The sequence below is a fragment of the Xenopus tropicalis genome, chromosome 5 (genome assembly GCF_000004195.4).
Source record: "Xenopus tropicalis strain Nigerian chromosome 5, UCB_Xtro_10.0, whole genome shotgun sequence".
In the NCBI taxonomy this organism is placed as follows: Eukaryota; Metazoa; Chordata; class Amphibia; order Anura; family Pipidae; genus Xenopus; species Xenopus tropicalis.
In genome coordinates, this window is record NC_030681.2 from 102,875,713 (window position 1) to 102,899,037 (window position 23,325).

Here is a 23,325-nt window from a genome sequence, read left to right on the forward strand (position 1 = left end):
AAAATGCCTTGAACCCAGTTTGTAGATATGGCTCACCATCACCTAATCAGAATGCTATTTTGCTACATTCTAAACAGTATGACCATACATTTATATTGGGGAATGGTTGAGTTTGGACACAAATGGTGGGATCATGTGTGCATATTGAACTGCTTTCGTTGACTGCTCTGCCCAGATGTTGATGTGGTTATCATCCAATGAAATTTTGGTGGATAAAAGGTTTTTTGCCCCAATTACAGCAATAACAGGTCACTTAAGTAAAACTAACATCTTAAATAAGTTCAGCATGAGTTTCCTTCACTTTTCATTCTTGCTTTGCCTTATGTAGTAGTAAATGGGTAACTGAAAATAAAATTTGAATTAGAGCCTATTGCATGGGCACTAAGAAGGTCATCGGTTTCAAGGACAAAATAGTAAAGAGCTCTTCAGTGGCTGACTTGAAGAGGGCACTCCCTAAATCTATTGCATTCGGATTGCATGACTTAATATGATCATACGATTTGATAGTTATGAGATAATATGATGCTCATAATTCTGCCCGTGTCACCAATTTATGTTTTGGTCTCTAAGTCGGGGTGAGGATGGGACCTGGCCATAGTATCCGATCTAATCCTCTCCTTAGATAAAATAGAATTCACTTTTGCATTTGTCAGAAACCTGGGATAACCCCAATGCATTTTGTCTTATTTCCAGAATAATACTGATATGCTGGAAGCAGGCATATTTAATTATGGATGACCATTATGCTAAATTGCAGCATAGCTTTATGGGTGTAGCAAAGATAATGTTGTGTATTCCGCTAAGTAGCTTTACAGCTAATCAATGCTTCATCCGGCCCTGCTCCATTGATTCACATTTGTACAGATTAACCATTTCCCAGCAAGAGAAAGCCAAAACTCAACAGAATTAAGAAGTAGCTCTAGAAGGAGCTACCAAGGTTGGATGCAGGATACATGGTGCTCTACACTTATAATCTACACTTATTGGTGCTGCGAGGAAGGTGTTACTAACACTTCATAAAATCAGAGAGGTTAGGGGAAAACTGTCCAAAAGGAGCCAAAAAACAGTGGCATAACTACCGGGCTTGCACCCAGGAATCTGACACACATCAACGTGACAATCAGGACGGGTGGGGGCCGGAATGTGTAGGTGTGTGTGGGGTAGGTGGGGTGTTGGAGGGTGGGGAGGCTATGGATGGCCCTGGATGCAAATCTTCCATCAGGAGCCATATATGTCTACATCACTGCCAAAAAGACCACTACTATAGACTAAATACTGCAAAAGCTTCCTTAACCCTTTGCCTGACTAAATTAGTACTATGTTGCTCACAGTGAACAGGACATTGTGCCAAGGAAGTAGTGCATATTATTCCGCATTTAAGGTTACGCTACAGGAAAAAAAATTATTTTAAAGGACACCTGTCACCCCAAAATTCTCCCACCTGAGGTGTGGGCTAATAAAAAGCTTCCTCACGCGGCTAGGTTGCCTATATCGGGAAGGAGCTCCCAGTGTGGGTGGCCATGTTTAGTGGCAAGCATACATGTAATGAGTGCTTCTCCCAGCATGCTTGTTATGTGTATGCTTGTGTTCCCTCCAGTGGGAGAGACAATTTTGGGGTGACGGGTGCCCCTTTAAGGTAATGCTATGTGTATAAAGTATTAGATCAATAGAACCAAGTGCCTTGTTTAAAGTATTTGACTGCATACAAAGCACTTAACAGAGAGCAGTGGAAGCAGAGCTGTTAACTTGATAAAGCTGAAGATGCTCATTACTGTGTATATTGATATATGTCAGATTTGTGTGTCACTAAATTAACTATTTCAATATAGTTCTTAACCCCATGTGAGATAAGGAACTTAAACAGAGTTTTGGGGGAAAAAAACATCATTAGTTGAGCAATTTTTCCCAGAGCAGGCTTCCTTAAACAAGAAATCCAGCACCTAAAAGCTGCCAAACTTTTTCTTATTAAAGAAAGCCCACTTGGGAAAAATAACTCAACTAATGAGTTTGTTCTCCAAGTTCCGTAACTCACACAGGGTTTCCTTGAGCCAAAAGGCTAGAGCAATCATAAATCTGCCCCCCTTGTCATTATATGACTTTTGCCTTAAGTGTGTGACATTGCAGCTGTGGATGTATCTATTTACAAAAAAAGCAGAAAACAATAGGTAGCTACCAATATGTAATAGGGGGCAGTAAATCTGCCCACGTACATTAACCCATAGCAATTAAGATGTCCCTTTACCAGCCATGCCCAATATAATGCTTAAGGCAGAGGTCCAGAAAGCCTGATAGAAAAAAACCGTGTGCGAGGATGATAATAAAGCTGTCAGTAACAACTATGTTCAAGAGCTTAATATAATCTAAAATAGAAAAAGAATAAGAGAATAGAATACGTTTTTTCCAGTCCTAGTCCTTTCCTTAAGAATATTAAGATCCCTGTAAAGGATTATATTGCATAGCCACATATCTCCATCTAGTGGTGCTCTCCAAAATGACTTGTACAGTTATACCATACAGAGCACTTTTAGGAACCTGAAAAATATTGTGGGAAAAATATACATTTCCCTACTAGAGGAACCAAAAAAAAAGTAAGATTCACAGCTAAATCTGGGTATTGATTTTTAAATGAGAGCACACTAAGGGGCACATTCATGAAAACACGAGTTCGAATCCCGAATGGGATAAATTTGGATCGGATACAATAATTTCTTAAGATTGCAAATATCACGAATAGGCTTACAAAAAAATCGAATTAGTCACGATAATATCGTATTGACGATCCGAAAGTCACAAACTTTTCGTACCGAACGATCGTAAAATGCGACTTTGATCTGTGCATGATTTTGGAAGCCTCCCATAGGACTCAATGGCACTCTGCAGCTCCAACCTGGCCCAAGGAAAGTCACGATACCGAAGCTTGAATGAATCCGAAACTTTCGTACTCGGCGCGACAATATGATTTTGTTGCACAAATTTCTCAAGGTACGAAAAAGTCGCGAAAAATACAAAAAAAGGCTCGGAGCGTTCGTGGATTAGTAAATGTCCCCCATAGTGTCGCACCAAAATAAATAAGCCACGCCCACCATATCCATGGAACATTTGGTAGGATCAGTGCATTATCACTTTCATTTATTATTCTCCCAGGAGTTGCTAGTTCCATGTATAATATACCACAACACAAGGCAGTATGACTGCAATAGCAATTCAATATACAGTATAATACCCCAATACCGGGTTGCCTAGGGCGCCCGGTCACCTTGGCCCACCCCTGGCTAGCTCTCTCTGCAGTCCAGCATCAAATCATCTCCCACTCCATTAACACGGTAACTGCTCAATTTCTGTGCACTCCTGATGAGGCAGCACTGTAAGAACCCTGTGTGAGTTTGAGACCCAATCACTATTTAATTATTCAATGGGAAATTCTCAGGCTCCTGCTAAAGACTTCAGCTTTGACTGCCTGTGTCTGATTGCTGTTTCTCATTTGTTCAGGTTTTTACACTTTTAAAAATAAACTTACTGGTCAGGGTGCACAGCAAAGTGACACTGAGGCGGGCAAATACACAGGAAGTGGCACTATGATGGAAATAGGCAGGCCAGTAACTCGTTTGGGAAAGTCGATGACATTAAAAGACAATGAAATGTTAATAAAGAATCCCTCCTATTCTAGTGGCCAAGGGTAGAAATGGAAGGTATTATATATTTACTGGCAGGTACATTGCAGGTAAATTTGTAATACTGACCTCAGATCTGGCTGGTGTTTTACTGGCTATGCGGGCAAAATACAGGTAGGTGAGAAACCTACATGCAGTTACCTGAGCATGTTGTGGCGCAGCCATTGGGGTGCCTAATAACATTCTTGCACAGAGAATTTTAAACCTGAAACTACTAAGGGGAAAAAAACAAATACAGTGTCCCTTAACACTCACCTCCTTATTATGGTACATCAAGATTCCTAAACACATCCTATATTTTGTAGTATGAGTTTACCTATTGGGTAACAATAACTTCAGACTCTTACCAACCGTGCACTAAGGCTCAAACCTTAAGGGAGGGCTGTACTATTGCAATTCTGTGGTGCAGAAATGGCTGCCCAAGAGATCATTATGCTTCCAAGACTGTTCAAGGGCACTACAGATTTCAGTGCAAGACATATGATTTTATTATGCTTCCACACCACATCTGGTGCAATATAAAAAGATCACAGCCCTGCCCTGACATAGGTGTGTTTAAACATTTCATGAGCGATAAGTGTAAGCGAAGGTCAAATGTTATAAATGTGTGAAACAGCAGAATATATCCCAGAGGCAGTACAGTTAGTCAGAGGTCAGCAATAGACAAGGCCATAGATATTATATGTTCTCACTGTGCTTGTGTAGGCTTCCTCCTACACTCCAAAAACAGGTTCCTGATGAAACTGACAAACAAAATAAGTGCACAGCAGGGACCTTTGATTGTAAGCTCTACTGGGGAATGAGGATGAATTCTGTTCTGTGGCATTACATACAGCATTATAACAAACTATTTATCATTTTCTTTTTAAGGATTTATAGCCTACTTAAAGCTCACCTGTCAAATAATACTCCAGGGTATTTTGTTTAGTAATAACAATAATGGAGATATCAGAAAGTTTATCTAACAATTCATTGACCAGATGTGTTTGGACTTTTTCAGTTTGTGGGTGGAACATGGTCAGGGTGCTCCAAACCCAGAAAAAGGTAAAAGACACATAAAAGCAATTCTGTGTAATTAATTCAGCCATAGTTCTAAGAATATCCAAGACAGCAAATAAATGCCCACTGCCCATCAAATCCCTAACTAGCCCTCAGGCTGGACTTCCAGTTGTATATATTTTTTTTTAAGTTTCCCTGAACCGGAGCAGCTATCCCTACAGATTGGGAATTGACTTTGTTAAAAATAATGAAACTGGGGTGGAGGCAGACATATTTAATACATTTAAACAACAAGAAAAATATTTCAGTGGTAGTGTTCTCTGTAATCCCCATGACAAGAGTCTCATAATATTCCAGTATGAGAAGCAATTTGTAAACATAGCCCATTAGCTAGAAAATTTATCATTTAACCTTTGTTGATTAACCAGGTCAGTGCCCACACAGCCCAAAAGGGAAGCATGCAGGATTTACTCCAAAATTATGATACCAGGCACTTTCAATTGGAAATGGCTGTCTCTCAGTGACTGCTTTCAATCCAAGTACAGCTTCCACTGGTCACTACTCCCATTCTAGTGCATATTTCCAACGTCAGACTAGTGACATTTGCTCTTACAACATGAGAAGCCTGAACGATCCTGGAATGTGGGAGTTCGCAGCAGAAGCAATGTACAGGGATGTTACACAACAATGAAAGACGACGTGGTTATAGGAGACTATTATGGATCCGTGTGAAAAAACCTCCAGGGAACAGAAAACAAAAATCAGTGACAAGGAAATATACGGATATCTTAGATAAATAGTTCATTAAAAAGGGGCTATGTTTCAATTTAAAAAAAAAAAAAAAACAAAAAAATAAAGGGAGGAAAAAGCAAATGTGACGGGTTTTAACCACTCTCGCAAACTCCTGCTTTCTGAACACTCCAGCTCGGCACTGGAAATCTTTGAGGCCCCCACCGGGCGCTCGTTCCCTCACGGAGTGGCTGCCTTTCTGGAGTCTGGGCATTAGCAGCTGATGGGAAGGATTTGGTTTTGGAAGAGAATTGGGAGGCCTCTTAATCCTCTTCATCTTCACTGATGTCATAAGTGGCAGCAGTGGGCCGAGAGTGCCTGCCAGGAGATGCAGGAGGAGAAATCTTTGTGGAAAATGGCCAGCGAAAAGATGGGGACGGAGAGCGGTCACGAGTGGGGCTACTACTTGGGCTTTGCTTTGGACTTATTGCCTGAAGCATTCTACCTTTGCCTTCCTTTAGCATGTGCTTCTGTAAAGACAAGAAAGCAACAATTACCAGCATGTCTAAATAGTACACTTAGGGGTCTATTATTATGTTGTGTAAAACGAAATTTACTAAAATAAAAATGGTGTAAAAAAGCTGTGTAAAAGAAATAGCAAATTTATCAAGATGTATTTTGTTTAACACTGTCCATATGTCAGATTTGTTGCGGTTATATCCGAAGAAAGTTGCTCTAAGAAAAAAAAGAGTAAGAACGTGATGCCCTTTTTTATGCGGTGAAGCCTGTCAATGTGTGGAAATGTTGTCAAATTTTTTTTATACAGCATAATAAATCTGCTCCTGATTTACCAAAGTGTAAAATTAGAGCTCACCATAGAAAAACCGACTTTTTATTCAAGTGTATTGGAAATGTATTTATCAAATCGTGAACTCTAACTTTCACCCACTGATAAATATGCTTCTAAAATTTCCATAGGAATGAATAGAATTTGGGTCACTAACCATCAGCCATTTATGCCATTTAACACTTCAGTACTTAATTTATAATCTGTTTTATGGTATATTTGGCACAAAATGTATTGCTGATTGTTATGAACTTTTTTTACTGTGTTTGGAAGGCATGCAGTAGCTGTTGCAGGACAAGTAGCTATGTTGGCATTTCGCGGGGTCTGCATGTTTTTAATATGGATGTCTAAATTAGGGATGCACCGAATCCCGGATTCGGTTCGGAATCTGAATCCAGGCCTTTTTTGAAGGCATCTTTTTACACAGATTTAGAAAAAAATTTAGAAAAAAGTCTTAAAAGTGAATTAAACCCAGAAACACATGACGGGGCACAAATATTGAGAGCTTAAACCAAATGACACAAGCAGTGTTTCAAGCCTGCAACATTTCCTTCTCAAGCTGCCACATCAGAATTTAGTGATGTGTTTTACTTTAAAGACACTTTTTTGATGCAGAAAGGGTGCTCATATATGCAGTTAATAAGCAAATTTTAATTTTTATTTTAGCCTGTGATACTTATGTGAGATGTTGTAATAATATTTGATAAACCATTCTCTGTGATGTCACAGTAGGATAACAGCCTTACCAAAGCTCCCTCTGGGCCAAACATCTCTAAAAAGTTTCCAATGAACTCTCGTGATTTTTCCTCCCACTTTTGGATCATATCAATACTCTTCTCTTCCACCTTCTGGACGAATTCTTTGGACTTCTCCTCCACATCTTTAACCTTCTTCTTTACTTTATCCACACGCTCTTGCAAATTAAAGCGTTTCTCCTAAAACCAACACAATACAGCAGGTAATGGGAGCAAAGTTTCTCTTTGTAGGCAAACTTGAAAAAAGCGGAGTGAGAGAGACCACTTTATATCTTTTCAGAAGTATCTTGGGTTATTTTCCCAAATTAGCCTGTGTATGTATGTCATTTGTTAAGCAAAAGGAGTCCTGGGAAGGAAATAGGCCATCACTCCTAAACACATTCATTTCAATGGCATACACTATAATCAAATCTAAAACTCACTCACTGGGTTTAAAACACTGCCACAGCAGCTTGTGGTCAAATCCCAGCTACAATCAGCAACTGCCCATGGCTATATTTTATAACCCTAGTGGTTGAGCTTTAGCTAACAGTATATTCTATAAAAATGAAAATTTTAGGAACAAAATTGGATTATCTTTGCATGCGCATTAGGATAAGAGCCTACTCACTCTTAATATTTTTTAGGACATACATATACATATATATATATGTATATATACATATACTGCTTTAGAAAGATGCCTGTCGTCTTATCCTGGACCTTCGCCACTCATCTGTGTCAAGCTCTGGCACAGACTTAAGAACATTCATGTTGTAATTGTCTGAAATGGATTACTACCTGTGTTGGGGTTAGACACAGGGGTGTAGGGGAAAATTTACAAATTAACTGCCCTAATTAGGACACACTATATAATCCACAGTTAAGGAATTGTAATTGAGGTTGTGAATATGAAGCATAGCTGTGAAAATGAAAACTAAAGACCATTCTAAAAAGGAGTCAGAGATAAAATAATACCCATGTGTTTGAATGTCCCACTATAGGGGGCACTATTAGCTCAATTACCAGAAAGTCAAAATAACTACAACAAACCACCCAGATGCTGCCTTGAAGCTGATGCCCCGTTAAAATACTCTTTGCAAACAAGGAGAAACTACAGAGATGTCAACAATTACTTAGTGCTACAGAGTTTAGCAGTTAAGACTAAATGGATACCAGTAACCCATACCAGGAACTCTGTTTGAGAAGTGAGGTGCACAAGTGTCAACTAACTAACTGGGAGGAGTTTTTCTTTTAATTCATATTTCATTTTTTTTCTTTAACATATATACAATGCAACATTAAAACAGTTTCAGGGCTTTCAAACATCACAAGATATACAACTTCACTTTAGATATTGTTATTCAGTAAATTGAAAAACTGGGCAAGAGTGTGAATAGTTTTGCAAGGCACTGTATATTCATATACAACAAGATATGGGTCTGTACATTAAATATTACGTGTTAACTTTCAGCTGTTTATAGTAAGCTATACATGAAAACTTTTCATAACTCTACAGAGAATGTGATTCCTCTGCTCTAATGAGTTGAGAACTGGGTATCGGGAGCTAAAAGGTTAAGTGATTATCTACAGGCAGCTGTATGGGAGGATATTGGGTCTTTAGTGTTTATGACCACAGATTGTAAGATTTTTTAAGGAACTTGTTCCCACTGTGTTTATAAAGGCCTGAGGGAACATATGTGTAATGTAATAGCCAAAACACAACTTTCAGCCTTTATAGATTACATTTTTGGATAACTATATTGAAAACATTTTTTTTTAATTTAGTACAGCGTCTCTGTACCCAGTTTTATTTTTCCACTAAACTGTTTCTTTAAAAGAAGGCAGGTAATTAAGCAGGGGAGAAATATTTTTGAACCAAGATTTTGTTTCAAATTAAACAGGTCCATTCTATAAAGGTGCCCTGTTGTAGGTAGATAGTATTATGATTACTGTCCAAAAATGCTGAGGTTATATATATATGTATAAAACTGGTCTAGAGGTACATAGGGAACTCACGTTGATAAAGCTGACATTAAGCTCCTTTGCAGTGTATCCACGCTGTAAGTTGCGACGAACATAAACATCATAATCCCTCACAATTCTTGTAATAATGTCAGAGGTGGAGATTCCCTCTGTCCGCTGTGTTGGAGCAAACATTCCTGCAGGGTAAGAAAAGACATACATTACAGACAACCAAAAAGTGCATTTATAGGTAAACTTAAAAGTAAACTTCAGCACTGTAGGTAAATAAACATTTTAATTAGTTACAGTTAAAAAAAAAATAATTTAATAATGATTAATGATGATTTTATTTCTAACATACCAGAGACTGAATGGTTAACTGGATAGTTTTAAGATTAATGCACACATTACCATACAATGTAGTAAATAATGTAGCATGTTGCCAGAATTAGCAATAGCACCATGCTTCTTTCAGCACAGAGCCATGTCATACTGGTAAAAATATGGAAAAGCAGCATTGAAATGTATTTTAGATTATGCTGTCAGCACTATTTTTCTCTGCAGCCAGTGAAGAGATTGTGCAACATTTAAAGGGAAAAAGTAGTTCTTGTAAAAGGCTTCAGTTTTTAAGGTTAAAAAGCTACTGCTTGTACAGATACAAAACCAAAAGCACCTTTAATGGGCTGCTAAACCCAACTTATTTTAATGAAGCACTTGGCTTAAAAGAATCAGCTTATGGTACATACAGAGCCCAGATGTGCCCACCTCCCCCCACAAAAATGAATTCTTATTCCATACTTATATTTCCTCAGCAAGCTTAACAAGTATTTTACAGTAAGGATAGAATGCAGGGTAGGTAAGAGAACAATGATGGATTGTGTAAGATATATCAGAGAACACAATATACATTTATCGCCTTCAGAAGTTTAACAAGGATGTAAAATTGCCCCTCTTTTCTTGCAGGAGTTAAATAAGAAAATAAATAATGAAGATGCTCAAAAAATAAAGGTTTTGTTTTAAACTTCCTAAAACAGTTTATAATGAAATTCTGAAAATCCAAAATCACCTGCATCTTTAATGTGCTTATAAACATCATCACTTCCCGCAGAAGAGTAAGGGATATCATCATGTGCAACAAAATCAATCTGTAGAAAATAGAAAGTTTGATTTCATTAGTTGCAAAGCCATCAGCTGTCAAATTATGTAATAAAATATAACAATTTCCTGCTTACTAATGGCAGGAGCTATACAAATATAACGTGCTGTTGTAAGGGAACTTTTTAAAAAAAATTTATGCATGAGGGTGGCCTTAAAGGAAAAGGGAAGATTGAAATATCTGGGGGGTACCGAAAATTAGAGTGATCATCTTGCTGCTTATTCCTTCTGTGCGTGCACGCGCAGTTAAGTGAAAATCCCAACGGCTTTTTCACTTTAATGTGCATGTGTCAGCCCTGAGTAGCAAAGAAAGCCAAAGTGAAAAAAAGCAGATTGCTCTTTGGTGCTTGCTGAGAAGAAACCAGGGCAGTTGTTTGCTAACAGGAGCAAAGAAATACAAAGTGGAAAAAGAGGATCACTATTTTGGCACCCCCCAGTCATTTTACCTTTCCTTCACCTTTAATCCTAATAGTGACGGGCTGGCAGACTGGAAGCCTGAAATCTTAACATAATCTTACTCTGTGTTTCTCCAGAAACTCTGGGCTAAGTGTCCACGGTGCATTTCTCACCACCTCATCCACATAGCGGCAGTGTTGGACTGCATCATATCTTTCTGCCTCATTCATCACCGTGAAGCCTTTTAAGTTGTGTGTCAGTTCATCACTGCAGACTAAAACATGGAGAATAGGTAATAAAGCTATAAAGGTTAATTTACACACTAGCTCAGTGTCTGGCAGTTACAAAAAGACTGATAAGAAATTAGGATTACTGTTAAACTAAATAGTTGTATGTGTGTTGCATGTCAATGGAGGTTCTTAGTTTTATAAAAATTAAAAAGTGTTAAGAAGATGTAGCCAATCAGGTGTTGTCAATCAAAGGGTTAAACAAATATGAATTATATTTATAGGGTTGCTGCAGGTGCCAGTGGATCAGTAATTCCAAACCAAGAATCCGGCTACATTCTTGACTAGACCACAACCTTCAAACTACCAGAAACTAAAATGTGTTTTAGCTAAAGCATTCATCTTACCTCCAACAATCAAGTGTGTGTTGGGAAATAGATTTTTTGCTTGCATCAAAGCTCGTGCATGGCCAGAGTGGAAAAGATCAAATATCCCATCAGCATAAACTCTCACTGGTCGTTCAACTACACGAAAACAAAAACATAGATATATATACGAGGACTGTTTATAAGGTCTTGCATCTGAAGTAATACACACACAAAAAAAAAAAAAGGAAAATTTTGAATTATTTGTAAAGGACTCGTTAACAATCTGCCTGGAAAAAGTCAGTTGCACTATCCTGCCAGATTTAAGAAACCTTTTCCTATTGGATCTATAATCAAATGTGTTGGATGATATAGCAATAGAACCCAATATTAATGCATCACAATGTGTTGGATCAGGTAGTGACACCAATGTTCACTACCTGATAAGATCATCCTTCTGGATCCTTCCTTAAGAATTCTGCCTGTTTCCATACCTTGATCCTAAACTTTGTTCTGACCTGTAACTGAAGATGATCTTTTTACCTTGCCTTGGACTTTGCAGGCAGAGCAGTCAAGTTAGGTACTGCTGGTACTGGTAAAGTGCACAACAAGGCAATCGGTTCCAACTTTGCTTGTTTTGCATGTCTTGCCTGTTACCTACCTTGCCTGTCCTAATAACCTGTTTTCTTAGTACCGGTCTTGTCTGTCCCCTAGTACCAGCTCCTTCTTAGTTTGTACATAAACTCTTCAGCTCAAAGGTTCTTAAAAAGGGTAAATCCCTAAAGGGTTGCATCAATAAACGCAACTAGCTTTCATCAAGTGAATACAGTTAATAACATTGCATGCTTGAACTGACCACCATCCCTACTTTCAAATTGCGACTTGCATGCGATTCATTAACACAGATGCTAATCTGCATCTGTACTGGCAATTGCCAGCAAGCTGTGTGGGATACTTCTTATTGGCTGCCTGCAATTATACTGAAATCTGGGAACATAATACTGCATTGTATGTAAAAGGCTGATCTGGGTCCGAAAATTGCACTTTACGTGCACAGGTATGTGAAACAAATCAAGGCTGTAACCAGTTTTCTCTGTTCTAGGTGTGAGATGGAAAACAATTTCTGTTATTGTGTAAAGTGCAACAATTGGCTTACTTGGGGTTCCTAATTTTGCTTCTTCCATTGACACTCTTCTGTAGGTATTACTGCGGTCAACCTTCAGCTCATCAGAAAAAGGTGCAGGCTCTCTTACCCCCTGCAGAGTTGAAACATGAAAAACATGGCAACATTGAGAAGGGAATATGATACCTAAGTATAAATATATAAGGGGGTCATATAATAATCTCTCTAATGTTTTTTTTTTGTTTTTTTTTACCAGTAGGTCATTCCAATTGATTCTACAGCACCCATTCCAATATGAAGAAAGGAGGTTCTTAATATTTAGAAAGGGTTTTTTACAGTGAGAGCTGTGAATTTGTGGAATTTGCTCCCTGAATCAGTTGTACTGGCAGATACATTCAATAGCTTCAAGAAGGTGTTGGATGGCTTTGTTAGCAAGTGAGGAAATACTGGGTTATTGAAAATAACTCTTAGTACAAGTCCGACTGCCATTTTCAGGAAGAATTTTTTCCCCTCTAAGGAATACTGGAGAGTCTTCAGAAGGGGGTTTGCCTTCCTCTGGTTTAACTAGTAGTTAGGCAGGTTTCATATAGACAAAAACGGTTGAACTTGATGTATGTGTGTCTTTTTGTAAGCTAACTTACTATGTTTAATGTCTAAAGAGATGTTAAATGTAAATGAGACAGGGAGTATAACTCATATTGTACCTGTGCAGCATGTACTGTTGTGCAAGATCTACTGTACTTGTTTGATCCTGGGACCATACGGTAAATTTGATGAATTTTTAATTTATTTATTTGCTGACATTTATATAGCATTAATGATGTCATCAAGTGCCACCATATCGACAAATTATAAAATGACATTAAAGACACTGACCAGAGTTTTTACAACCAAGCTTTACACTTACCATACAAGGTTTAATTTTGATGAACATAGCATTTACTGCAGGCAAACATGGCATGGCCCTTTAAGCCTTGAGTTAAACAGAAAAGCACAAATACAATAGAACTTTCTATTTGTTATGTTTAATATTGGTATAGAGTCCCCAGAGAATAACATAACAGAGCTTAGTGAACTGTGAGGCAATGCAATGTTAAGGTTTTAAAAAGCATGTATAACAATTTACTAGCAACAAAGCATACCAACGTCAGAGCTGCACTAAAAAAAGTAAAGGGTAAAACAAGTTTATCTGGTTCTGGGCCTCTAATGTATTTGTGATTATCTAGCTTTATTTTTTGTGACCTGATGTAAAACAAAATATAGTTTCTATAAGCAGGGGTTATTTTTCATATTTGCTCTGCTGAGTTTGCTAGACAGCAAAAATGGGGTCAAAGCTAATTTCATAATACAGACATATGAATATCCTGGGCTGAAACACTAAGATGTGTTTAGGGATCCCCAACCTTTTATACCCATGAGCCACATTCAATGGAAAAAGTGTTGGGGAGCAACACAAGCATAAGAAAAAGTTCCTGGGGGTGAAAATAAGAGCTATAATTAGCTATTTGGTACCCACTATGTGGACTGGCAGCCTATAGAAGGCTCAACACTATGCCTATGGCTCCCAGCCAGAAATGTAAAAATAAGCACCTACTTTGAGGCCACTGGGAGCAACATCCAAGGGGTTGGTGAGCAACATGTTGCTCACGAACCACTGGTTGGGGATTACTGGTTTAGAAAGTAAGGCACTGCAGGTTTCAGTGGGAAAAGCAGGCAGTAACCTGGCTTCTAGAACTCATTAGTGAACCATTAGGGAGTCAGGGCCTAAAAATTTTGGAACCTGTGGGTCCTTAGCCTTAAAGCCCAGCCAGTGCAGTATGCTGATCAGATTCTCAACTGTAGACTGGTTTTACCAATATTAAAATCTGACCAGGAAGGTCAGAGATTACTTTTGTGAACACTAATTTATAAGGCTTACTAACCATTGTGTGGCGGGCAACCTTTATTGGAACGTGGTCTTCATCTGTTGTCCCATTGGGCCCTGCAACATCTTTTCTTCTCTTCCGAGAAATTGTCTTGGTAATGCTCTGGGCTTCCATTAGTGCAATGCTTTGCTGGTAAAGGCTACAAAAAATACATTTAGTTATAGATATCCTCAATTCTAAGCTCAGCAGGAGAAAAAAAACAGATATGGTGTTAAATTTCCATTTTTTAACACTCGATCAAATTAAATATCTTGGCAGGTTAAGCAAGCCCTGAAAATGACTCTAATATTACAAAGTTATAAGACCAGGTAATGGCTTAACAATGGATCTTGAAATCCAGTAGATTGGTAAAAAAATTGGGTTTAGTTATTTCCCTTATGTTAGAAAAAAAAACTACACTAACTCCTAAAGTTTCCCTATAAGCCTGTTAGCAATAAAAGCCACACTTTCACAATTCAGCCATTGAAGTTAAAGAAGTGGTTGCCGTTTACATTAACTTTTAGTATGTCTAAGCAACTTTTCAATTAGTCTTCATCATTTCTTTTTTTTATAGTTTTTGAACTATTGCCTCCTTCTTCTAACTCTTTGCAGCATTCAAATTGGGGTCACTGACCCTGGCAGCCAAAAATACTATTGCTCTGTGAGACTACAGTTTAATTTTTGTTACTTTATATTACTTATTTTTCTATTCAGTCCCTGTCCTATTAATATATCAGTCTTTTATTCAAACCACATCCTGGTTACTAAGGTAATTTGGATCCTAGCAACCAGAAAGCGGCTGAACAAGAAGTGAAATAATTAAAAAAACTACAAATAATAAAAAATTAAGTCCAACTGCAAATTGTCTCAGAATATCACTCTCTACATCATATTAAAAGTTGACTCAAAGGTGGACAACCCCTTTAAAAGAAAAAAAGTGTTAAACAGGTAATTATTGGTAGCCAATTCAGTTTTAAAGTAACATAGCCAGTATGCCATATGTATATGTCACATATGGGCCAAATGGATTACTTGGCAGACCTAGATGCTGCCTGCATGTGAAGGACTATCATTTTAGTTATAGCAGGCTGAGAAGGGCATGAAAGCCATGTGTCATGTCAATGGTATGTGGTGTGAGTAGATGCCAGAATGCTCTTATATCAGATAATGTGACCTTAGATTAACAGGTAATGAGGACAAAGTTCGCACAGAGAATTTATCTAAACTTCAGGGGACAAGTAACTGGGCCACCATGGGGGGGGGGGGCTGATCCCAGCGGGTTTTGGATATTAAGGGTGGCCCGGCTGTGCTGCTCTTCCTTGGATTACCCTGCTGTCAGTAAGCTGCGCACTTCGGAAGGGAGGATGGGAGCTAGGGTGCCTGAATGTTCTTTTCGCTAAACAGCTTTACGTTCTGGTCACAGAACAGTCCCGGTAAAGCCGCATAGCGATTAAATAAGCGGGGCTGGGGGTCGTAGTACAAACCTAATCCCCCAGCCTAGCCAGTCTCTATACAGTTCTACCGGGACTAAAACTTGTGACAAAAGGAACCGTACAGAAAGCTGTGTAGGGAAAAGAACACGCAGGCACCCTAGCGCCCATTCTCCCGTCCCAAGTACTCAGCTCACTGACAGCAAGGTGCCCGGTAATCAAGGTAAGTGCATACTACCCCAGAGTCCCATTTTCCTAAAACAGCCCGCAGTCACGTATCGCTACTTACACCTCCCGCAAAGCTGTCAGTGGCAAGCTCCCAGCCTCCTGCCTCACAGACAAACCCGACGCACCAACTCTCATCTCGCGAGACTAGCGGCACAACTACACGTAAGCACAGTGACGCATTATGTAGCCGCCTTGTCAGCGTCACCACCGGGCCTAAGTCACAGTTCCACAGTTGCTGGGAGGGGGGTGATATCACTCCAACTTGCAGCTCAGCAGTAAAGTGGGACTGAAGTTTATCAGAGCACAGGTCACATGGCTATTGCATCCTGTAAAATGAAGAATATGGCTAGCCCTATGGGAAATTTAAAAATTAAATATAAAAAAATCTGTGTTTTTGAAAAACATTTAAATGCAGGATTCTGCTAGAGAAGCTCTATTTACTGAAAAAAAACTTGTTTTCCCATGACTATTTCTTTAAGCACAGGTGACTGTTATCTTGAAGAGTCAGTGACATAGTCACTGTCCTTTTTATCAAGCAAAAAATGAAAACTGAAGTGCTTCACAAGCTGTACAAAACACAATATAAAGTTTCCATATACAGCACCTAATCTCTGCAGGGATACCAAACTGCATAATAGTCATTATACTTATTGTGGAGTGAAGCTGTCCTAAGACATTTCTTCCGTAAGACTTAATTTATTGCTTTTAACTATCTCTTAACTGGTTTTTTTTTGGGGGGGGGGGGTACAACACTGTTGAATGTATTGCCATTTTGTAAATACACAAAATGGCAACATACATTATAGGGTCTTCAGGTTCAAAATATTATGTTTGTTTTAAAAATGTTACATAACTCTTCTGAGAGTTTAGTAATTTATTTTAATTCCTATTTCGTAGGTATGCACCAAATCCGAGTCCTAAGGCCAAATCCCAAACCAAATCCTGGATTCAGTGCATCCCTGCTATTTACACACTTGTAAGATGGGTTTGGATAGTTACAATCCATAATAATGTATAAAATGGATAGGGCATGTCAAATGGGAATTTCTAAGGCATGTTAAATCCCTACATTTACACTTTGAGGTGTCTGTCATTAACATAATAATGTTGTACTTATCACCATTGATTTCTAGTGGATCACAGTTTTTTATTTTTTACTGCTAGGGATGCTGAGTCATTCTTGGAAATTAGGAAGTGTATGAGTCCAAAAGCCATCTTGTAGGCGATGTCTAGTATTTCATGTATGTACTCTACACTGTTTTTAATTGGGGGTAAGAGGGAATAGTAAAGAGACCAGCTGGTATTTGGTGAAGACATGTGAAGACATTTATATGAAGTGTAGATGGGAAACCAGGTATATAACTGGCCTCTTCCACCGTCAGTATATATATATCCAAATAAAGATGAAGCAACAATAAGGGGCACATTTACTAATCCACGAACGTCCGAAAAGCGACCGAATGCGTTTTTTTCGTAATGATTGGTATTTTGCGATTTTTTCGTAAATTGTCGCGACTTTTTCGTAGCCATTACGACTTGCTCGTAAATTGTCGCAACTTTTTCGTAGCCATTACGACTTGCTCGTAAATTGTTGCGACTTTTTCGTAGCCATTACGACTTGCTCGTATGTTGTCGCGACTCTTTCGTATTGAGCGCTCGTAAACGGCGGGCAAAACCTTTACGACTTTACATGATTTTGGAAGCCTCCCATAGGGCTCAATGGCACTCTGCAGCTCCAACCTGGCCCAAATAAAGTCACGATACTGAAGCTTGAATGAAACTGAAACTTTCGTACTCGGCACGACGGCTATGAAAAAGTTGCGACAATTTACGAGCAAGTAGTAATGGCTACGAAAAAGTTGCGACAATTTATGAGCAAGTAGTAATGGCTACGAAAAAGTCGCGACAATTTACGAGCAAGTCGTAATGGCTACGAAAAAGTCGCAACAATTTACAAGCAAGTCGTAATGGCTACGGAAAAGTCACGACAATTTACGAGAAAGTAGTAATGGCTACGAAAAAGTCTCGACAATTTACGAGCAAGTCGTAATGGCTACGAAAAAGTCGCGACAATTTACGAAAAAAAACGCAAAATGTTTGTTTCCAATCCAATTTTTTCCCATTCGGGATTCGGATTCGTGGATTAGTAAATCAGCCCCTAAGTGTATGATCACTGTTAGGTGTTTTCAATATTTTATTGAGCTGCCTTAGACACAAATAGCAGGATCAAACATTTTGGGACAATGATTTGTCCTTCCTCACTTGAGGAAGGGCATACCATTTTCCCGAAATGTCTGTAATTTTTTAATGATAACTAGCAAAGATATTGCTGGATTTGAGACTATTACTGAGTCTGTGAACTCCTCCATCTTATATTCTGCCAGTCCCTTTACACTAATTTGGGCCGATGTCAAGCGCTATGAAGTGCCTTCTCTCTGTACATTGATAGAAGCAGAGAAGACATTTAAAGTTTTACTCCTTATAATACAGTTTAATGCTTTGTGTTTTATTTAGCTTCATGGCCCATCTTTGTATAAATCTAAGTTTAACAGTGAAATTGGCCAGTAGCTTCCACAATTTGAAGGGTCTTTGCCTGGCTTAGGGAAAAGGCTCAGAGTTATGGCACACATGGAAATTTATTCCCCGCCATAAATCTGCACTATCCCAGGTGACTAATCTGAAGTTTTTACATTGTTGATAATAATAATGTAAATCGCCAAAGGAAAAACATATTTTTTGATTCATCAATACATATCTCACTAAATAAAATTATGCTTGGATTTGAAACCAGGGACTATGCATGTAGAGAATCTGATGGGTTCAGCTAGGTTTAGAAGCATTTACCCTAGGAAAGAAAAGTACAGTATAAGAAAAAAAGTAGTGAAAAAGTCAATGAAAAGTATGAAAAAGTCAATGCATTTGAAGAATCAGGTTCTTCAAACCAGTATTCCTTCGGAACTCCAGATTCTATTCTCAAGTTTCCCAAACATTCTTAAAACATGGTCAGGTTGTTCAGATAGAAAGTGAGTTCTAAACTAGTAATTAGTCAAAATGGAAAATAAATGAGCTGTAGCTTAAGTTATCTGCTATTCAAGGCCCCATGACTGGCCTGCCTAAGTGAAGTTCATCTGTCTGATCCCTCATAGTCATGCTTCTTGTGAAAGGTTATTTAGTGTAATCAGGAAGGTAATTATAGGTCAAGAATATTGCTTATGCAAAAATCCTCTAACCCAACAGCCTAGCCCAGATGTGTACAAAGCAGCAACCACTGCGAAAACACAATCTCTGCAATTCTGCTGCTTAGATCAATCAGTCCAGCTGAAGACGCTAGGAAAGGGAAAATGCAAGGGTTGAATTGTCCCAGTCTCAACCAATCTTTTTGTTTAATTATAACTATCCCTTGAGAGACTAAAAAACAAGTAAAACAGGATGATTAGTTCAATGAATTATGATTATTTTTAAATCAAATGCTTCAATTAATTCCCAGTTCCCTAATCTGCTTCACTTAGTATTTTTAGGTCCACCTCTTTTATGTTGTTGAATCCATCCCTAGTAGACTGACACCTGCAATCCTGCATTCTATACTGACTACTATAGAAGGAACAAAAAGTCACACAGTCTGTTAGTTTTTTCTGCAGTTCATACTTTTTTGTGCTTAAAATTAGATTATTTCAGATTTCTTTGTTATTTATTGTGCATCAAAACTGCATTAAATAGGTTTCAGTATCATATCTATATACAGACTACAAATTATTTAGCACGATATGACTGGTAAATGGGTTTTAACATTTGTTAGTCTTCCCTGTACGTCTTTGTCATTCCATAATTAGGTCTCCCCCATTCCTATTAATCTCCTTCCTTTCCTCTCTTTTTCCTTTAATCTGTCTCTGGGTGTATTTCCCAAATTCCCTCTAATCCTTTCTTCCTCTAAATCTAGTTCAGATCCACCAGCTGCTGATAGTTAAAGCACAGCTAATGCTAGTAGTGAACCAGCAAATTCTATTTTTAGGCAATCCATATCTATCTTTAGTAGAGATTCATTCGCTAGCGCTGTTAGGGACAAAGCAGCTGTATTTAGCAGAGATCTCAATAAGAACAAGGTCATGAATCTGCAAACTAAATTCCAACAGTTTTGTATGTAGTAATGGATTTCCACATTACTCTGACTGAACAATCTAGTATAGAATAAATATTATTGTAGAACAGTAAAAAAAGAGCAGGGGGATTTAGCTTAAACCATTTGGCAAACACTAAAGTCTTTGTCAGTGAGGCCTAGACTCTCTGTAGGCAAAAAAGGGGGAATTAATGTAACAGCTAATGCAAGCAATTGTTTATAAATACATCAAAACTTTGTTACAGTTTTAAAGAACTACGAATAGTCTTTATTTGTTAAAGGAAAAATCCTGGTTCGAGGAATTGGCTCTAACAACTTTATTTATTTCCCCAGTTTATTAAAACATTGAAGCTCAGCCTCATTAAGAATTAAAGGAGAAGGAAAGGCTAATAAAGAGTTAATCTCAAGCTCCAGGCATACCTTCAGTTGTCTCAATAGTGCCCTTAAGTGTCCCCATATTTCGCCTATTTAGATGATCAGAAGCCAAACAGGAAGAAAAAAACGCTGAGCTGTGTAAAGAAAGTTTCCATAATGCCTCACTCCTGTGAGTGAACATGCTCAGTTAGTTAGACTGTGAGTCAGCTTTCTGCTGATTGGCTTAGATCCACATTTCTAAGGGGGGGAGTGAGTTCTTGGCATTCTTGAGGGGGGGGGGGAGCAGGAGAGAGCAGAGAGCGGCGTGTCTTTGGCAGAGGAAAAGAGACACAACTAATCTTTTCAAAGAGAACTCAGTGCAGCGTTTCTGTAAGTGCTTATGGCTGTATTTACATAGACCTTTCTGATAAAGCTTACTTAGTTTTTACCTTTCTTTCTCCTTTAATAGAAAATTGTGACCCTCGCCAGCATGCAACAAAACTCACACAGGAATATTCTGTCACTTCTTATTTCGATAAATCTGCTCCTAAATGTATGTATTACTCAAAACGAGCAGAGTAAAAAAATTACTATGTTTACAAATTCCCCTGTGTAGCATTAATAGGCAAAACGATTTTCTAAGATGGCCCTACATGTCGGTGCAAGATGACTAGGATAATACACTATAAGATTTTATACCCCAAAAAAGGAGATAACAACAATGCAATAGAAGCAATTAATCATTTTATAAATAGTAGGGAGAAGGAAAGTCAGCCTTCAGCATACTTTATATGTATTTTTTTCTTTCTGGTGTCCTACAGAGCTACTGTCATGCAGGCACAGGTCATATTCACGCACTACATACCTTACAATGTGCCTGAGAATTTTCTTCATATATCTTTCAAACAAAACTAGGAAATAGCATGAAAACATTAACTAAAAGGCATATTTACTTTACTATTTCCACACCTTTCCTGCATGTTCCTATCATATAGTGAACGTTGGACTGCAGACACATTTTAGGTCTAGTGATTTTGCATCACAGGAGAATATAATATTTCAGGAAGCTTATAAGTTGCTCTTTACTGTGAGGTTCTGTTAAAAACTATCTGTGATGGACAATCCTGAACAAATCTGCCTTGGACTTTTTAGTAACACTTTAACAAAATAGAGATTACAAGCAGCACACAGAAATAAATATAAAGATTTGTCTTTAGTTGCTAAAGGGTTGGACATGTTTGTCCGAAAGAACAGCTAAATAGCATTTAGTCCCAACCCAATCCCTTCAACAAAATCGCCTTGTGTGTACATCAACATTCATTTGCCACATATTCCAGATGCCTGCCTAACTAATGATCTATAATCTCATGTGCCTCAGGCTTTAAAGGATTGGGTTGGGACTGGAGGTGCTATTTAGCTGTCTTTTCATTCAAACATGTTCTCCCAGTTTCCTCCTATTATCAGTGTGAGGACCTTCTGTTTAGTGATGTGCAAGATGTGGTTTTACCCTTTAGGCAGGTTCAAATTTGGTGGCCATTACAGGTTCGGGTTGGGTGTGGGTCAGACTGAAGAAATGTACTTTTCCTCTGCTCCTGAAGGTCCTGTCTTGGATCCTAAGGTGCGCACAAAGTGGAAAGACCCAGTGAGGGGTCCTACAATGGCAACATTTTGCAGGTTAGAGTCGGGCAAAGGTTGTGTTTTTCTTGACCTACACATCAACCTAAGAACAAGGCACACTTTGATACTGGCTCCCTTTGGGGCAACTCTGGTTTACAGCATGCCATAATGACACCTGTTCTAACCTATATCTTAAATGTTGACATATGGGTGTCATATGATCATATGCAGCAGGGGTGGTGCAATTGACGGTTTACTTAGACTCTTTAGTTTTATGTTTTTACAAATTAAACGGATGTGTAATACTGTATATGGCACCAGTTATCTATCTATCATAGGCAAAGGACAGCAGGAAAGCCTGCTTTCTTTCTTTTATCTGGAATCCTATATTTGTAACACTTTGAACACCCTTTGAGGAAAATAGTCAGCCTTCCTGATATGCACTTGAGCAGTGATCCCCAACCAGTATCTCGTTACCAACATGTTGCTCTCCAGCCCCTATGGTGTTGCTCCCAGTGGCCTCAAAGTAGTTGGCCATTTTTAAATTTCTGGCTTGGAGGCAAGTTTTGGAAGCACAGAGACTGTAGGAGGGCCTTAGGAGCACAATATTTTATGCCTCTAAATGCGCTGCTGTATCTAAGGTTATAAACTAGTATTATGTAGTGACTACATTAAAAGGACCCTGCCACGAATTGTAAAAGTAAATATAGTCCCTTTTTCTTCTATTATATGCACTAACTGGAGCAAATTTGAGCAAGAAGTCACAGTGCAGTGAATGTCAGCAGCACAAGATACCTATCTGTTCTTTGAATGTGGATACGGTCTGATTTTTTTTAAATTTGGGGTGCTAAAAATCACAGAAAAAAGTGAGGTAAGGATTTTGGATTTTTGATGCTGCTTTTTTCTGTGGCAATATGAAAAATTAGAGGTTTCATGCAAAAAGTAGAAAAATTTTGAGTTTTGCCACCTTTCTGTGACTTTTTCCCAGATTGACTTTTACGTTTTAGTAAATTTGCCCCTAAAACTAAGAGGGCTTACAGTATGTCAGTAAATATTTCTACAGATGTAGATGTCCATTTGTCGATGGCATGTCTAGGAAGACTGATGCTAGGATACTAATGGCTGCATGCAAATACTGTGAATTCTGTTCACTGATATGCAGTTGATGCATATGTGTACATCAAGCAATACACTGATTGATAAATTACCAGTAATATTATACTGTAGGTAATTGAAAGAAACAGTAAGTCAAGTAAGGTGAGTTGGGATTTCTTTGTTGAACAGCTCTGACTGGATCATGTGCAACTGGAGGCACTGCAAAAGAATTTGTTTTTGGCGACAGCTATTCCCTATTGTGCAGATGGTACCCAAGAGATGAAACCAGACTTGTGAAATGGATAAGCCTTCTGATTGGCACATATACTTTGGCCTACATAATAATTTAATGCTTTATTATGCCAATAGACT

General features: G+C 38.4%; 1 protein-coding gene across 2 annotated transcripts; it reads right to left on the reverse strand.

Annotated features, from left to right (window-relative positions):
• Window positions 1-4,929: 4,929 nt before the first annotated feature.
• pcyt1a (phosphate cytidylyltransferase 1, choline, alpha) lies at window positions 4,930-20,326 on the reverse strand. Of its 2 annotated transcripts, none has more exons than XM_031902291.1 (9): window positions 20,308-20,326; window positions 14,134-14,275; window positions 12,245-12,344; window positions 11,131-11,247; window positions 10,619-10,770; window positions 10,012-10,090; window positions 9,000-9,142; window positions 6,993-7,181; window positions 4,930-5,929 (listed from the first exon to the last, which is right to left on the reverse strand). In XM_031902291.1, exons 2-9 carry the CDS (start codon window positions 14,248-14,250, stop codon window positions 5,723-5,725), a joined length of 1,104 nt encoding a protein of 367 aa, XP_031758151.1. In that variant the 5' UTR covers window positions 14,251-14,275; window positions 20,308-20,326; the 3' UTR covers window positions 4,930-5,722. The 2 variants fall into 2 exon arrangements, with proteins under 2 accessions (XP_031758151.1, XP_002934091.3); XM_002934045.5 differs by lacking the exon at window positions 20,308-20,326 and adding an exon at window positions 15,835-15,943.
• Between the last annotated feature and the right edge of the window lie 2,999 nt (window positions 20,327-23,325).

Excerpts from the sequence above, each read along its gene's own strand:
- pcyt1a (XM_002934045.5), bottom strand. The coding sequence starts at position 15,908 with ATGAGAGTTGGTGCGTCGGGTTTGTCTGTGAGGCAGGAGGCTGGGAGC. Across the intron at positions 14,276-15,834 it reads CTGACAGCTTTGCGGGAGGT|CCTTTACCAGCAAAGCATTG; the intron begins GTAAGTAGCGAT and ends TATTTTTTGTAG. Across the intron at positions 11,248-12,244 it reads AGCAAAATTAGGAACCCCAA|TTGAACGACCAGTGAGAGTT; the intron begins GTAAGCCAATTG and ends GTTTTCGTGTAG.